Raw genomic sequence first — 18484 nt, forward strand, 5'->3', positions numbered from 1 at the left:
TTACCACTTGCTTCTCACCCTCCATGCACCACAGCCACCCCTCTTACCATACTTTGTGGATCCTTTTATTCATAAAACTTATAAATTTCTACTATGATGCCTAGCTCATTTCTTGTATTGGTTGCGAATTGTGTCTCTCTCCACCATCATATAAGGTTATGTGGGGAGAGACTTTTTTGTTTGTTTTGTTTAGAAATAAATCTAAATTACAACAGACCATATAGCAGATATGCAATAAAGATTGATTCCATACATAAATGGATGTTGTAGTATTCACATGAGACACATCTTGAATGCTTTTTCTTGATGTTTCCTCTATCTCTAAGGTCAAACCATTGCTAGGTTTTTAAGTTAAACATTGTCCTCTCTTCTCTTTTTCTTTGCCTCCTGATTTCCATGTCACTTTCCCCATTATTTGGGCCTTTTCATTTAAACAAGCTTATTTCCTTGGCCCATTGTAGTCACGTTCTTCCAGGTGCTTCATATATCCCAAGTCTCGCTACCCACTTCTTCTAAGCAAACCCATTCCGTTCATAATTTTAGTCGGTAGAGATGTGCTAAGAATCTCAATGCTGTATATGTTTCTAGGGGAAAGTTGATATTCAAACTTACTGCCATAATGTTCTGATTATCTTTAAAAATAAGCTTCTATGCCCTCTTGAAGACTGCTGAGTTGCTAAGCCATACACACTCAGCTAGCTTTGTCCTTTTGACAGAGCCAGACACTACAGTAAGCATAATAGGCATTTAATCACTTAGCACCAAAGAATTCTTCAGAATTCTTCAGAGTAGGATGATTGCTTGAAGGTCAACAACACGGATGAGTTATAATTGACCTATTATTCCAGTAACTAAAATCCAAATATAAGCCTCCTATTTTCCAGGTTTAAACCACATTACTTAAAGGGGATTCCAAGCGCCTTTCTTCACTCTACCTCTATTCAAAAGAGAGGAATAGAGAACAATAGTAAATTGTTATTGGTGCCTTCTACAGCCCAATCATCATGCTAAGCTTTTCATACACCTTATCTTACTCCATATAAAAGTGCATTCTCTAACACTGGTACTGTATAGATGCAGAACACACAAAACTTCCAAGCTTCAGAAAATTATCCAAGGCAGGGGAGATAGCCCAGTTAAACTAGATCTTGCCTCAGAAGCATGAGAACTTGAATTTGATCCCAAGAAATCAAATAAGATGACACACTAAAAAGACAGAAATAAGAAAATTTCTGAGGGTCACTAAGCCAGCCAATTTAGCTAATTGGTGAACTTCAGGACTATGAGAGATCCTGTCTAACAGAAAGTAGTGCTCCTGAGGCTAACCTAGCCTACACACACACACACACACACACACACACACAGTCAAAGCTAGAAGTAAAACAGGATTATAAACTTAGCCACACCTGCAACCACTGAAGGTATAATTCCCTCAAGAACATTCCTTTCCTCCTCGGCTTTCCACACCTTCTCTTTCATCCCCCAGTGCAAAAATTGAAATGAGCAAGAAATAAAATTGAAGACGTAAGAGGTAACTGAATGAGGCAGTCACCCACACACTCATCTTAGGGAATGCCACGAGGCTACACAAGACTGGAGATGAACAGACCATGGTTGCACTGTGGTAGAAAAAAGCTAGTGTGAGTTTTTGGTGGTGCTGATAATAATATAGTTTGTTTTTCCCAAGAGGTAGAGAAATGTGGTCTATTTGGGTTGTGAAAGACACTCTTCAAAGTGAGAATGCTCTGCGGGAGTCATCATGGGATTGGAATGCTGTTCCACAAGGACATGTATATTTAAGTGAATGAAGCAGACAGAGATGACACCGGTTGCCAAGTGTAGCCCATAAACTGAAAACACCCCTCCAGGATTTGCAGCTTCCCAAGGAAGTTCTTCTTCAGAAGCTGTTACTACAAGAAAATGACAAACCAACACATTTATTCAGAAAAAAATATATATATATACATACATATATATATATGTACATATATATATATATATATATATATATATATATATATATTCATTCTACTTGGCTGTGATCCAGGCTTCTTGCCTTATCCTTTCTTGCTATTTTGTGGGATAGAGTATTTTGTCATCTCTCATTAACATCACCTCTCATAACTTCTTCAGTAGCAGAGGGTGAGGCAAGGATGATATGTACAGAGCAGTCAACATTTTTGAAAGATTTTCTAGAGTGGATGAAAAAGCTTGGTACAGAATCACCTATGGTACTTAGAATATTCTTAGTGTGTAACTTTCTCTCATTCACTTTAACAATCTCTAGTTTACAAACTTGGTAAATACTAATGGGTGAAATAAATGAGAATTTGGATAATAGCTGCAATCAGGCAGTATGGAAAACAGGATAGACACTAAGAAACAGTCAACCTGGAACACAGAGGAAGAACACTGGCAACTTTGTCCACTGAGCAGGTCACTTGAATGCACTGAGGCTCAGTCTTGCATCTGCAAACCAGGAAGGCTGACTTTTTAGAGCTGCATGTAATTTTCAGTATAATTATGTTTCTGAGAAGGTTTTATGAAGTGAAAATGAAAGTATGAAGTACCACAATGGTCTCTGCCTTTGCACTTTCCAGATGTACAGAGCTCCCAGATGCAGAGCAAGCATAAAATGAGCTGTACCATCACATAATCCCAAAGTCAAGGAGACCTATACTCCATGCTACATCATGGGAGTGTGATCTTTGCGTGTGAAGTTCAAGAGTCATTTCAGAGGCCGAGCAGTGGTGGCACAGGCCTTTAATCCCAGCACTTGGAAGGCAGAGACAGGCGGATTTCTGAGTTCAAGGCCAGCCTGGTCTACAGGATGAGTTCCAGGACAGCCAGGGCTATACAGAGAAACCCTGTCTCAAAAAACAAACAAAAAACAAACAAACAAAAACAATCATTTCAGGAAGAGTAGATGAGGCTAGACTAGGCAGAGTCAGAAGAAGTGTGAAGAGGTTCTCTGAAGGGAATGAAAGACTGATTGAAAAGTGGAGTGGAGGGGGGAGGAGAGAGTAGGGAGAATTCTAGTTGGTGGTAGAACAGCCTAAGCAACAGTCAGCTGCATTATGTAAATTGTGCTCCAAGTGTTGGAGGAGGGGTACTGCTTATTCTCAGTTCCATGGAAAATATATCTAGCTCCTTTTGAAATCTTCTAGTTGCTTCCAGTGAACTTTTTTATACTTCTCTTGCTTACTGATTGTTTCAGATGGGAATGTAGGAACTAGGACAATGGCAGTCTAGGAGTAAAAATTCTCAGGAGACAGCAATCTGGACCAAATGGTAGAACAATAAGAGAAAAGGGGAGGAAGAGAACACTTTGTTTGGTTTCGGAAAGTCTTTTCTTGAAGATGTAGAGTTGTGTCTTTTATAGTTGGGGTTTTTGAAAGGTCTAGGTGACTGGCATCAAAACTTTACCAGCCTCACCTTAGAGTTCACTGTCGCTTTTACAGATGAATAAGCCAGTCTCTATACACACCTCTCAAATACCAGCATCTACCCACCCAGCACATGGGTTTCTTTGGGTTCACTATAACCAGTTTTTTAAATTATACATTTCAAAACACAGAAAATGCTTAAGGATGAAGCAGTTACTTCAGATGATCTGGATAATAGGAAGTAGAGTCAAAACTCACATAAATACAATGCTCTTTCCACGCTTTGCCATGCAATACTTTATGTTATAAATCAGGGCATTTAATTCAGATACTGACACCTGGCTTTTTACTCTCATTATGACTGTTTCAGCAGCCAGAATAACTTTGCTGAGTACCCTGCACTTGGTTGAATTACCCTCTCCCTTCAAGGCTACATATGCCTCTGTCATTTTCTGTTCTTCCCTTTGTTTAATTTTGCTTGTAGCTTGCCCCTTTTCTTACCAATACTCAGGTGTGTGCTTTGAAATGGCCCTTACTTTATTTTCATTTCTTTAAGGAGAATCCCAGGACTTGAAAGAGAAATTCAAGTGGTCTCAGATGCTGAGTGGGTAGACTCAGGCGATCTTTGTAGACTAGTTGATCATTTTGGAGTCTGGCGTGTGCTAAACAAGCACTCCACCACTGAAGCCACCCTCCCACCAGTGCATTCCTGGCATCTCACTGTGTGATAGCACCATCCAGTACTTACAAGGAAAACCAGCCATTTGTTGAGAACTACTACAGATTTCTCAGGCTGAGCACAGTCCACAGCCCAGAGATGACCTCACAAACTCTATGGAGTTGCAAGATGCTCAGCTGCTATCTGACACACTGACAACAGCAGAAACAGCTCCTGAAACTGAACATTATCACACAACTGTTGCCTTTAGAACCAAAAACCAAAGCACCATACCCCTCTCCTGTTTGACGTAAGGCATGCCATTCCTTGTCCTTCCTCTGAAAAACAGAAGGCAGAATGTGAAAGACCACACATTTAGAGGTCCTCCGCTGCCTGATTTTAGAAAATAGTTGTCCCCCAGCTATGCAAAGTAGAGTGGAAATGCCAGTACTGGGATACAAATGATGGGGAAGCACAATGAGTCTGACTGGAGGTGTCATAAAGGCTCAGAACATACCTGAGAGCTGAGCCTGAGAAGCTAGCAGAGATGAGAGCAGCAGAGTACAGACATTCAAGACCACAACACAGGGTGCGCTTGGCACTAGTGAATGAAAACAGCACGATGTCGCTGTATGGAAGGGATTTCAATAATTCCATGCCTCAAGCCTAAAATCTAAGGTCACTGGGGACAAGCTCTGAGTAACTTCCTCCAATCCTCTCTCTCTCTCTTCTTGTTTCAGATCACAAGAGTGTTGTAAACCATGGGAAGGGCATCAGCCTGAGAGGTATGTAGGTCTGAGGGATTTTAAGTGAAACAATTTCTGCATTTTAGAAAGATTCACCTGCTGCAGTGGAGAGAGGGAGAGTAAAACAAAACAAAAACAAAAACAACAGGATCAGTTGTATAGAACAGGTAAAGCCATTGCGGGGATCTGGGGTCACTATAATAATCTCTCTGCCTCCAGAATTATGCTTTACACACAACTACATTTGAATTTTTGTCTCAAAACAGTATCTAGCTTTCTCTTACATATAAAACAATCTATAGAGCACAGTACTCAAGGCTCTTGTTAGTCCGGATGCATTCTATCATTCTTGCTCTCATAATTCCCCTCATATGCTGTGGTTTCCATTAGTAAGGAATTCTCCCAAATGGCATAGAGTGTGCCCTTCTGTGCTTCTGCAGGCTGTTTCCCTCTTGGTTTTCTGTTATTCCTACCACGGTGCTATTTTTAGTACAGTGCTCCAGCCACACAGTGAGTGCCTCGAGAAACATGTTCATCTGTATGCATGCTGCACATCGTAAGCACGTGGCAGATGTTGTAGAGGTAACTGAATTGATAGCAGTATTTGTACTTGTTGTTTAGCATTTTTCTCCCTGAGATAGGGTTTCTCTGTGTAGCTTTGACTGTCCTGGAATTCGTTCTGTAGACCAGGCTAGCATTGAACTCACAGATATCTCCCTACCTCTGCCTCTGTCTTCTGAGTGCTGGGATTAGAAGCATGCACCACCACTGCCCAGCAATATTTTCAAACTTCAAAAACCACAAGTAAAATGATCTATTTAATTACATGGCAACACAAAACACTACACAGAAAATTATTTAAAATCCAAAAAGCAAAAAGATATACAAAATAATTATGACAAAGAGATAATTTCCTAAAGATAGCCAGAGACTACTAATTCATTTTCAGCTAGGATCTTAAAAGAAAGGGACAAAAGAAAATTAATTTATTTGTTCTGGTTTTACTCACACCAGTGGTAAAGCTGAAAGAGTTTTAAAGTTGGGGCTGAAGATGCTAGGGAAAGACACAGTCTTTATTTTTAGAAATAAATTGTTGTATTTCTTTTCAGAAGGTAATTGAATTATCAGTATCTACAAAATTTAGAAGACAAAAACCTTCAATCTAAAAATTCATCTCTTAAAAATTATCTTACAAGTAAAATATATTAAGCCCTAAAATGACTGATACCGCCTTGTTTCAAATTACTCCAAACTATGCCTGTTAAAAGAAAAAAGCAAACTACAATGGAGCAAATATACTATGATGTTCTTTTAGTGCAAAGAAAACATACTGATAATGCTTGCATGTGAATATGAAATCTTGAAAATTCTTGACATTGACTACTTCTGGAAAGATCCATTGCATTGAGTTGTCAGTCCTTTGACACTGCTTGAATATATACATTTCTTAATTCTAAAAACTATAACCTACCCCAAACACAAATATTTGTTGGCCATTTATTATATACTAAAAAAATATTAGACATTTATGGCTTCCAGGATTTTGCAAACATGGTGGTTTCTCAAAAGATTTCTTACATAATATACACACAAACCATCATCCTTCCCACCCCATTGAGAACCTACATTCTGCTATAGAAAATGAACAGGAATGTGATAAAATTATACATACACACATGCTTACACACATACATATACATATATATTGCTTTTGGATAATTGATAACTTATATAAAAATTTCCTGAAGTACTAACATTCTGCCACATTTAAATTATCAACTTAAGCAGCCTCATTTCTCACAAAGCAGGATTTTGGAGAAATGTAATAGTAGCAAGTTCAACAGTGGTGATGACTCTCCTTCCCATGTTTGTGAGACAGCATGAGGGGTGTTGGCATCAGCTCTTCCTGAGAAGTTTGGGACAGCTTGATGTACTTGTCAGTAGTGGGACTTTTTGTGATGAAACTTTTTAAAATGCTGCTTTACTCTCTGTGGTTTCTATGGATCTACTTAAACTGTTTATATCTTTCTAAGTTTGATAGTTCATATGTGTTTAGGAATATATTCATTTCTTCTAGACTTTCCAGCTATTTGGAAAAAAATTGTCAAAGGATTCCTAGTTCTCCAGAACTACTCAGACTCTGACACATCATCTCTCATTTTATTAACTGAGGTCTTCTCTTAAATCTAGTAGAGGTTTGTCAGCCTTGTTTGTCTTTCCAAAGAACCAACTGTTTGAGTGTATATATTGTTCTTTCTGCCTGTCATTAATCTCTACCTTGACCTTTATTGTTTCTGTCTGTCAACTACTTTGATCATTCTTGTTTTTCTAAGACTTTGAGATGAGGCATCAGGTTATTCATGAAATGACTTCATTATTTTTTTAAAATGTAAGCACTCAGAGTTGTAAACTTTCCTCTTGTGCCTAACTTAGCTGTGGCACAAAGTCTTTGGTACATTTTGCTTTGATCATCATTTTGTCTAGGAATTTTAAATTTTCCTTCCTGATTTTTTCAATGACTCATTGGTCTGTTGGCTTTGATTTCTCTTTGAATTTTATTTGGGTGTCTTCTAATCGAGCAGGTCAATCTCTTGAGAGGTCAGTCCCTAGTCCCACTTACAGAGGAGAAAAAAACTGTACTAGCTGCAAGATGAAACTTTCCAAGATATAAAAACACTTAATCAATTAAAGCCCTCTAATATATAAGCAATGACCATGAAACTAGAAATGGTAAAACTAATACAGGATAAATTTAAAAGTTATATAGAATTAATGTGGAAGTAGTAAATTAATAAAATGAAGGAATAACAGAAAGAGAATAAATTAAAGGAAGCAAGGCTAAGAGAAAGGAAAAATAAAAGGATAGAAGAACAGAAAAGATCAAGAAGTTAGAAAACAAAAGCAACAATGAAAAATCTCTAGTAATAAGAAAGTTTAAAAATCATAGTTAAATAAAAAAGGAATAAAATGGACATATTCAAATGACTTTTAATTTTTCATTATTGCTATCCTCATGGGTCAGATTATCTCTTAACCATTATCAAGAACAGCTTCCTTTGCAGTAGATGTCAATTAACACAGAACCCTGACCTAGGCAATGATAGTTGATGCTCAGCCCCAAATTAGACATCCATACCTCATCCCTAGACTCAGGGATCTTACTGGAAGAGAGGGCAGAAAGACTGTAAGAACTAAAGGTAGTAGACACTGCCAAGGAAACAATGTTTTCCAGATACAAATAGTGGACATATGTATGTACTCACAGCAACTGGGATCACATGCACAAGGCCTGCAGAAGCTCTTCCAGATAAAGACCCAGTATGAAAGGGAAAGGTGAGTGTGTAATCCTATCACTAGCTGAGAAGCATATTAGCAATGGTTGTTGCTGGAAAACAGGAAGTCACTTCTTTGAAATGACGTTACTTACTAGTGGACTGATCACCCACCATAGCAGGCCAAGACTGTGCAACAAAAACTAGACTATTGAGGGAAGAGTTCAATTGGGTAGAAAGAGATGGGAGGGCTGAAAGGCGGTGAGAGGAGAAGTTAAGGGCAAAGTGAGTGTGTTCCAAATACACAGTATGAAATCCTCAAAGGTTTAAGAAAAAGTATTTTAAGAATGAAAATACGAGATTTAAAAGAAAATAACATAAAGTTAACACGCTACCAACAAAAGGGCAAATACGAGGGGAAGAGTGGGAGGGGGCAATAATAAAATAAATATGTAAAATATTTCCATTATGATAAAATAAAACTATTACAAGCAGTGGTGACAAAATATTCTAGAAAGTCTACAATACTCAAAGTAGATTCTAGGAAGCCTATTATGGTGGTACATGTCTGTAAGCCCAGCACTCAAACTGCTGAGGTAGGAGAATTAGTTCAAGGCCAGCCAGAGCTGCCACAACCTCTCTTAATGTAAAATAAATAAATAAGCAGTACAGTATGAACTTGAACAACTATACTAAAGTTATCAGTTTATTTATAAAACAGCAAAGAAGTAAGTAGGGAATTACTGAAGGCAAATGTAGAATTGAACAGTTTTGCCCAAGTGTAACCACTGGGTTCTAATATATATATTCAGGGTTTAGTGCTCCAAACACACAAGTAGGGGGTCTAAGGAGATGTTTGAATTGGTAAAATGCTTGTCACGCAAGTTCAACCCCCAGTACCCCTGTTTTTAAAAATCAGGTGTATCAGTTGCTTTTCTGTTACTGAGTGACTTATGGAAAAGTTGATTTGGGCTTATGGTTCCAGGAGAGTCCATAATGATAAGGGAAGACATGGCTGCAGGCAGCTGGAACATGAAACTGAGAGGTCACATATTGAAAATGAAACAAAGAGAAAACTGGATGTGGGGCGAAGCTATACATTCTTAAAGCCCTTCCCCAATGATGCACTTCCTCATCAATGGTCTGCCATTTAAAGGTTCCATAACCTTCCAAACAATGCCTCAACCAGGGACCAAGTGTTCATATACATTAGCCTTTTTTGACACATTTCTCACTCAAACCACCACAGCAGGCTGGGGAGGCACATACTTGTAACCCCAGCACTGGGGAGACAGAAACTGGGATCTCTGGAGCCCACTCTGCAGCCAGTTTAGCCTAAATGAGAAATCCTGGATCCCAGTGAAATATCCTGTTTCAATAAGGTGGAGAGCAACTGAAGAAGATACCATCACAGACCTCTGGCCTCCAGATACACACACAAGTGCACACATACATTTACAACTCCAGATACACACACAAGTGCACACATACATTTACAACTCCAGATACACACACAAGTGCACACATACATTTACAACTCCAGATACACACACAAGTGCACACATACATTTACAACCCCCATGTACGTTTGTCATCAAAGCACTGCATAGAAAATCAACTTAACAGACACAGGTCATCACAGAATAATGCCACTGATACAAAACTAAAATAATCAAGATAAATGTGTTGGCCCAAGGATAGATATATATGTCTTCCCCAGAAAAGATTGTACACTATGACCACTTACTCACATGTAAAATCAATGATTTGCAACTAAGATGCTAATTCAGTGGGACAAAGAATAGTCAATAGATAAGTGTTGAGAAAACCAGATAGCCACAGGTAAAATATAAAAGTAGACACTCACCTAAGACCTTGCATCAAAAGTAACTCAAAGCAGAATGAAGGTTTAATGTTACGACCATAGACCTCTTAGAAGAAAACAGGTGTATATTTCATGTAACTCTTCATGAGCTTACAATAGGCAAAGCTTTTTGGATAAGGTACCAAAAAGGGGGGTAAGGCACTTCATAGGTTAATATTCTAACATAGTTAATGTTGTTTAGCTTACATTCACCAAAAATAAAACTGAAAAAGCATTATTCATAAAGATACCTTAAGTGGAAATCAATCCATAGATGGGGAAAAATTCAAACCCTTTTATCTAGTTTCTTACATCTAATGTATGTAAAGAGCTTTGACAAGAGTGTCCTGTGGTCTCATGCAACTGCAATCTTGCCTTGATAACATTTCTTTGAGACAAACATTAAGACTCCTTATTCTGACTTCTAATCTCCAGTCCAGTGGTAACCACTGGGACCTTTTCTCAGTAGCTTTGGTTTCCAGGACTAGCACATACTGTTTTGTTGTTGAGTTGTGTTTTGGTTTTTGTTTGTTTTGTTTTGTTCGTCTTGTGGTTTGTTTTAGTTAGGTCTATATTACTAATCAGCCCATAATTTGTGAAAATTATTTCAGCAAGGTAGAGCTGTCTGGTTAACTTTACCTGAAAGCCTCTTACCACTTTTCCCTGGACTATTCCAGGAAGGATTGGACAATGTGGTGCTCTAAGGTGTGGACAACATCTTTGAGTTGACTGAGTGGTGCCAGAGTGCCATGATCAGGAAGATGCAACAGTAGCTGTCATGGTCATGGTTCACGCCTGTAATACCATTTGGGAAGTAGAGGCAAGAGAATCAGAAGCTCAAGATCATGCTCAGCTATGGCAGTTCAAGGACAACCTAGCTGCATGAGAGGAGGGGGGGTGAGGGAGGGGAGACAGAAGGAGAATAGAGCAGGAGCCACTCCCTCTCCCAAGTCAAGAAGCCTTTTCAACATGACAAGATAAATGAGCTAAATCTCCAGAGGCCATAGGAACTATGGGGCTCTAGAAAACTGAACACCTGGACCAGATCCTTCCTGATCTTTGTTAAGGTTCTGCTTGAACAGCCTTCCATCTCTGTGCAGTCCTAAAGAACTACTTTCCAGATGAGGTGAAGCTCATTAAGATGTGTCATCACTTGACCTCACAGGCTAGTGAACTCCTAGGCTATATGGTGCCCGTATCTCTTCCAGCAAGAGCTCATCATCCTCAAGCATAACTAGAGGCCCCAGAGCCTAGGAGCTTGTCTGCATTAGGACCCTCCACTGAGACACTTGCATTAGACACCAGGCAGTCTTGTAGTCACACTGGAGCTCCTCCAAAGACTTGGGTATAGTCAGTTTCTGTATGAAAAGGCATGTAAGAAATGTTTACCATCAGGGAAATACAAACCACTCACAACCATTTGGATAGCTGCCATCAAGATCAAAGGTGTTGAAGATATGGAAACTAACATTCTAACTGGTACTCACACTGAAAAGCCCATCAGAGACTTTAAAAGTTAACAGTCACAGCATAATGCAGCTTGGTACCAGGGAGAAATACTCAGACGGGGGCACTGGTGGTTAAGAGGTAACAAAGGTAGTTATAAAGCAGAAATTGAAAACATAAATAAATGAAAAACCTTAAAGGGTTATATCAAGACAAATAGCTACAAAATGAATGATTATACTGGAATTAAATGGAAAAGAAAAAGGAAAGACAAGAGGACTCCTAGGTATGGTGGAAAAGAAAGTTTATTGTAGATGAAAGGGAGAGCATAGCCTGAGGCAGAGACATCAGGGAGAGTACAGAGTGAACATGACTAGACTGAGCCAGACCATGTGAGGAGAGGTGGGGGTGAGGGAGGAGCCACACCAAGGGGATAGGGGATGGGGTGTAAGATGGGCCAGGTAACCAAAATGGTTGGATTATGTAGGGAAGGGCAGCTGGGGTGAGGAAAGACCAGATCAGTACCAAGGCTGGAGAATTTTTAGGTAGTAGGCAGGGTAGGGACTGAGGGGATACTGGGAGAAACTGGCAGCCAGATCTGCTTTGATATGTTAAGTAGGCACCTTGGCCTACTTTGTCCTTGTTTTGAGATCTAAAATATACATAAACTCCAGGCTCCCAGATCCCCCATCTCCAGAGGAAGGGACCCAATGAAGAACTTCAATTTAGACTCTCTCCACAAGTCTAGCTGTGAGTATCTGCACCTGGTCCATCTGCTTTCATCCCAGTTGTTTCATCTCTGTCTGATAAAGACCCGGCAAGGCACCACTTCTAGGTCTCTGAGCTATCCAGTCTCTGGTTCTTGGCCATCCAGGCAATGTATAGTATGGGCTCTCTTTCTGGGTGTGGGCCTCAATTAAACAAAACTTGGCTACTCCCACAAGTTCTGAACCAAAAAATATTTTCAATCCATTTTTTACTCAGAATTACATCCAACAATCAAAATGGTCAACCCAGATGTGTTGACTCAAGTTATCCCAGTGTTCAGGAGGCTGAGGTATGGGGACCACTAAGTTCCAGGCCAGACTGGACTACTGAGCAAGGCTTTGTCTCAAAAATAAAATAATACAAAGACATCATCTGATTTTAAAACTTCTGAGCTAGTTTTCAGACTAGACGGTTAATTGTCAACAGCCATTAAAATGATGTTCTGATTCTGGCTCCAGTGATGGAAAGGGAGACAATAATTTGCTCTGGCTTCCTAAAATATGTTATTATTAAATACACAATAATCTATGAAAAAGCAGTGGGAATAAGGAGAGCTCCTGTGCCATCCAGTCACCAGTGAACACTCGTTTGTTATCATTAAGTGAAGTAAACTCTAATACGATGCATCCGATAAACTCCATGTCTCCTGTGCTCTCGTTTTGAAACTAGAAATCTTACTTCTAGGAGTCCTTTCTTTTTCTTTCTTTCTTTCTTTCTTTCTTTCTTTCTTTCTTTCTTTCTTCCTTCCTTCCTTCCTTCCTTTCTTTCTTTCTTTTCTTTCTTTCGTTGTTTTTTTTTTTTTGCCTATTATTATGGTCCAAGAACTTCTGCTTAGGTGATCTAGAAATTCATGAATTTTTTAGCCAGAATCCTAGAATCAATCAAGCCTTTCCTTAAAGAAGTAACACTCTTGTGTACTCCATTTACCTCCTAGTGATGTACTAACCTTAAAGATGGTCGATGCAGCAGGCCAAGGACTTCCAGGATGATCCCCAGGTCTGTGGCCCACCGTGCATCTACCTACAACTAACTCTGGCAATCACCTCTCCACCTCATCACTCATTTTAAACACAGGGCATCCTTTCCTCTCGTCACTGTGTTGCTTGCATCATTTCCTTTTTTGAGGACCACCACCAGGAACCCGACTGTTCTCATGCTAAATCTCCTTCCAGGCCTAAGACAGCCCAAGTCCTACAGCTACAATAGTGCTGTCCTTCTATGAGTGACAGTGTGGTAATAACTTATTGTCATAGCACTTGAAAGCAAACAGCAAATACTTAAGGCTAACTGAATTCTGTCTCGTCATGTACAACTCAAAATTACCTGGGATGAAACCAGTAAAGTCTTAAGATTTCAGCAATCATTGAGTAAAAAAACATCTACTTCAAGTTATAGAAACAATTTTAATGCAAATACTCAGTAGGGCATCTTTTGCATTGCTCCCAAAATTTCATCTCTTTCTGCTGCTGTAGGCATAGATGGCTGAACTCCATTTTGTCTTCTTTGGATCATGACAGAATTCTATACATAGGCATAAAAGAAAACACCAAAATCAGTCATATATTAAATGGCAATAATCTGACAGTAATTTTCAATTGCTTCTTCAAAAAGAAAATGCTAAAATCTAAGTTTTAAAACTCCAAAATCTACTTCTGAAACTCCAGCTGTTTCAATCTATTAACATTTACACTGAAGTGATTATCCACCCAGAAAGCACTGTTAGCAGGAGTTGGGTTAGGAATGTGCCATAAGTATATACAAGTACATACAAGAGTATATACAGTCCATTTACAAAAGCTATGCATGATTATTAAGTGAAACTAAGTCTATCAGAAAAGGAAAAGGAAGAACCTGGGTCCAGTACTCAGGGCTATTTTATGACTAAAGATAATTACTTAGGAAGACTTATTTATATTAATAGAATGAAACAAGCTCTCAAGGATGCCATAAAGCTCAGAAGATAAGGTCAAGTTAAGTGTCCCTACAACCATCACTGGGAAGACTGTAGACTATTGATTATTATCAGCTACGGGCACAAGCCTAAGAACAGAGTTTTACAAGAAGCTTGAGAAGTTGGCCTTACCCAGAATTGCCGGCAGTTTTTGTACTTCAAGAAGTAACTGGAACACCTTTCCCTGTCATAGTTATTCTCATCCATACATCTGGCAGAAGCATCAGATTCCTTAGATATGTAAGAGAGTCATCATTTAAAATGTGGAACAGGATCTAAGAAAGACCCAAACACCAAGGCTTCTGAAGCTGTTTCCCCTGAGGAGATTATCAAATAGTTTATTTTTGTTCGTTGTAGAGGGTAAAACCCAAATAGCCAACTATTCCAGAAATCACTCAACTTGAAAAGACATCTTTTTTTTCCCATCTGGACCAGTTTTCTAAGCATCTGATCACATAAGTTTGAGTCAAAGCACTGATCATGGTCATTTGTTCCAGGAGCTGAAGTAAGGTATAAGTTGCTCTGGGTACTGCTACACAGCAAGTACCAGTAAACAGCCTCCCATACCTCAGTGCAGCTCTCCTGGCTTTCCCCGGGTCTCAGTTTGACTTAATGTTTTGATCTTAAGGCTTGGTTTGAGATTCCAAGTAAATTACACAAGAACAATCTACATCAAGGCAATCTAAATTAACAGCACCCATCTTGATGCACTTTTGGCTATCATTCACTCCGTTATGCAAGCATACTATTACACAGGCAGCTTTAATAGTTATCATTAATGTGACTTCAAAAAGAAAGCAACACAGGGCCATGAGTTTAAAATGAAGTAGGTACCACTGGTAATTAAACTTAAGCTGTCTGAACTAGAAGCAGATTGGACAACAAGCTTCAAAGTGAAAGACAGGACTAGGAGAAGTTATCTAAAATAAAGTTTCAAGTAGGCAGGGAATCTGCTTCACAGATCTAAGAAAAATACCTTGTCTAAACAATACTTAATGCTGTTGAAAAGAGACTATACAGACCAATGGATGTATCCTGTGTAATGTGTATTTTTGAAAAATCCATAAAGGATGGTGAATTAGTGCTCCTCATAGCAACAATACAACATTTATATTGTATTTCTCAGAAATGACAAGGCCACAACAAAGCATTGCAAGTTATACCTAATTAATGTCAATAAAAACTTTTTGCAACACAATGCTGTTTATAAGATACCTTTGTGAAAACCATTAAGCTTAAAATAAGCTAATCCTACTGTGAACCCATGACTCAAGCCAGAGTACCTTAAAGGCAGATTAAATAATTGCTGTGATTAAAACCATTGGTTTTAAATTTGTTGTACTGTCCCATGTTTAGACTAAAGACTTTCCTTAGTGTTACATACGCTTGTCAAGTTTTCCAGTGACAACCAAACACTGTGCATTTCACAATTAAACAAAACTAAAGAAAAGAGTCTTTGTTAGCCACATTTTGGTCATTTTTAAATGTTAGAGTAAAATAAAATACACTGGCCAGAATATCTTTTTCACAGAAAAATACTTTATTCAATAACTGCATAAGACAGATACCCACACAATTAAGATTGGTTTTCCCAAGTTAACACTCACAACAATGAAAAGCAAACCACCCTACCGACAAGCAAGGATTTATGTCAGGATCTCTCAACCGCCGTGTGACCATGGGCATCTTGTCTTCTTACTGAAGGTAGGCAGGAAAAAAACAGGTCAGAAGGAAATGACCAGAAAATGTCATCAGCCCCACAAGTACTTTTAATTTACTCACAACATTTAATTCTCAAAGTAGAAGGTACTCTGTAGGAAACAATGAAACACAATGGGTATATCAAAAAGCAAAGTTACTGCTTAACATTCTAAAAAGTCATAGTTTAAAAAACAATGAATGAATTTTTAATTCCAGGACTACCTTCTATTTAAATTAATACTTTCCATGGGTTGAAGGACATCAGGGAATGCTACTGTGGCTCAGTAATTTTCCAATTTGAGTCTTAAAAACACAGCTTTTCAAAGGTTTTATCCATTAAAGACATAGCATTATCCTAAGAGCCAGGTAGCTATTCCAAGTCAAGTCATACATTTCACGAAGTCAGCCAATCAGTCATGGTCAAGGACAACCGCTCTTCAAACTCTAGTTCAAGTGAAACTGTACAATCCTCATGCAGGGGAAGGGGTAAAAAGCAAGTCTCGATTATTTGAGAACAGGCTTCATTTGTCTCAATATATTAATATGGCATTGATGAGCCATCTTTGAAAAATTCCAAAAAAAAATCAAAGTGGATTCCAGAGGAATAAGACAATGTGAAGTACACAACTCTACTGAATTAAAAAAACAAAAACAGGACAAAACAAACATGCATGGGCCTTTTCAGAGAAGTCCAAATTTTTGTATGAAATGTCAGAAAAAATGTTAAACAAAATAATGTATATTCAGGAAAAGTAATTCAAGCCCATAAACTCTTGATAAGTGAACGTATTCTGAATCAATTGGTCATCTGGTCCAATTTCTTCTATTCTGATAAAGATCAGGATGTCGAAGTTAAATGAACCCAACTTTTCCATGGGATAGAAAGGATCTGATTATTCTGCAGTCCTTTAACTTTCAGTAATCACCAAATAATCATTTATTTCATTAACTTTATTGAAAATATGCAGCCAGCAGAAGCATCTTGACAGGAAGGACACTCAGTACAGGGTCCAACTATATCTAGAAGCCTTTCCTCTTCGTAAGACAGTTTACAAGACTGCCTCTTCCTGAGAGAATAATAGAACTAAGAAAATGTACAATCTTCTCTTTCCTGTCATGTCCCCACAGAGCTCTGATTGATTGTTCATATGCCATGCATGTCATAATCTCAACATCCATCTGATACAAACAGAACTCACGCTATGTCCTGATCATGAAAGTCTGTTCTATTTCATTATCATCAGCCAGAAATTCTTTAAAAAATATCTACACAACACAGGCATCAAATATACTGCTTCAGGCTATGCCCATTTCATTGTTTTTTATTCTGGATCCTAAATACAAGTCAGTCTAAACATGGATTTCCGAATGTCACCTCCTTCATATGAATTCCTGTGTTAACAGTACAGGAAGAGGAAATGTCAATTTACATGGAGGAGTGCGGCTGAAGGGCAAGATGGAGTGCCCTGCTAAAGAGGCCTTATCTGATTACTTTTTGAAGGTGCAGGAGTGAACAACTGTTACAACTCCTACTGGTCTACTACTTCCAAGATGACATTCAGAAAGAAAACCAGTCTGAGGGAAGACTGCAAACCTACAGCACATCTGAGAAATACTTCTAAAATCTACTCTAAAGGGCAAACTGCTTACCAGAAGGAGTTCCTGATTCCCACTCTCCTCGTAGCTTTGATCCGTAGTGGGGGAAGGGCACGGTATTGAACAAGTCCAGGCCCCCCAGGCTTCTTAGAGTCTGATCTGTGAGTGTTAAATCCGGAAACAGAAATACACCACGCCGTAAACCTGGGTGCAGAGGACCAGAGGCAAAAAGTCAAAACATACCACAGGGATATGAGAGGTTGGGGAAGAATCCCCAAGGATGAGACTCCGGGACCGCCTTCCGAGCCGCTGCGCAGTACTGGACGGTGAAGAGCGGGCACAGGTAAACACGACAAAGGGGCTGGGAAGGAAGGGGGCAGCGTAGACCGGGGACCTGGGCAGGGCAGGGCGGGGAATGACACAATCCGAGGTGCCCAGACCTGCATGGGGTCACCTTCCGCTGCCCGAGCCGGATGAATCGCGTGGCGTGAGCAGCGGCAGAAGCATGCTGCGGAGGGTTTGGCGCCACGAACTAAGGTCTGCCCTCGGTGTAGTGCTGTCCCGGGCCTGCCGTTCAGGGAGGGAGGGGCCGGAGACCACTCACCACAGGCCACCACACGGCCAGCACCCGAGCCGGCTGTAGTTCCAAACACGTCAGTGGCTCACGCAGCAGGACCTTAAGTAGCGCGCACCCCAACGTGCTGGCCCCGCTCCCCCCGTTTCAGCCGGTCCAATCCGCGTGCGCCGCTGCCGGATTGACAGGCGCGCGGAACTCTGCGAGGTTGGGGCGGGCTCAGTTCGCTCCGCCCCGGGGCAGCGGGAGGAGGGCTCAGGCAAGAGGAGTGGGTGGGGCGGAGCGAGACCCCGCCCACTCCCCGCCCCACCGCGCCCCCCACCCTGCAGCCTCACTCTTAACACTTTGGCCTGACGGGCAGCCCTGTCAACCAATGAGCCCGTCTGGACCCAGCGGCGGCCGCATGGAGTGGCCGGGCTCTGGGCGGAGCGTGAGGAAGGCGGGCACCTCAGCGGGCGGGGGCCAGGGCGGGCCGGCAGGCGGGCGCGGGGCGGGGGCGGCGGCCGAGCGGGCGGGGGGAGG

The 18484-nt window shown here is 40.2% G+C and overlaps 1 protein-coding gene across 2 annotated transcripts; it reads right to left on the minus strand.

Moving 5' to 3' along the window:
* Positions 1-13523: 13523 nt before the first annotated feature.
* Positions 13524-18100, minus strand: Chchd7 (coiled-coil-helix-coiled-coil-helix domain containing 7). Of its 2 annotated transcripts, none has more exons than XM_028769762.1 (5): positions 17993-18100; positions 17443-17592; positions 15724-15789; positions 14224-14322; positions 13524-13661 (listed from the first exon to the last, which is right to left on the minus strand). In XM_028769762.1, exons 3-5 carry the CDS (start codon positions 15775-15777, stop codon positions 13557-13559), a joined length of 258 nt encoding a protein of 85 aa, XP_028625595.1. In that variant the 5' UTR covers positions 15778-15789; positions 17443-17592; positions 17993-18100; the 3' UTR covers positions 13524-13556. The 2 variants fall into 2 exon arrangements, with proteins under 2 accessions (XP_028625595.1, XP_028625600.1); XM_028769767.1 differs by having other exon boundaries at positions 17829-18067.
* Between the last annotated feature and the right edge of the window lie 384 nt (positions 18101-18484).

Source organism: Grammomys surdaster, unplaced genomic scaffold, assembly GCF_004785775.1.
Source record: "Grammomys surdaster isolate TR1022 unplaced genomic scaffold, NIH_TR_1.0 64, whole genome shotgun sequence".
NCBI lineage: Eukaryota > Metazoa > Chordata > Mammalia > Rodentia > Muridae > Grammomys > Grammomys surdaster.

What these genes read in the sequence shown, in the direction of transcription:
- Chchd7 (XM_028769762.1), bottom strand. Translation starts at nt 15,777, where the DNA reads ATGCCCATGGTCACACGGCGGTTGAGAGATCCTGACATAAATCCTTGC. An exon ending in ACATAAATCCTTGCTTGTCG is followed by an intron (nt 14,323 to 15,723) that starts GTAGGGTGGTTT and finishes TACATATCTAAG; the next exon opens with GAATCTGATGCTTCTGCCAG. An exon ending in AAAACTGCCGGCAATTCTGG is followed by an intron (nt 13,662 to 14,223) that starts GTAAGGCCAACT and finishes GCCTATGTATAG; the next exon opens with AATTCTGTCATGATCCAAAG.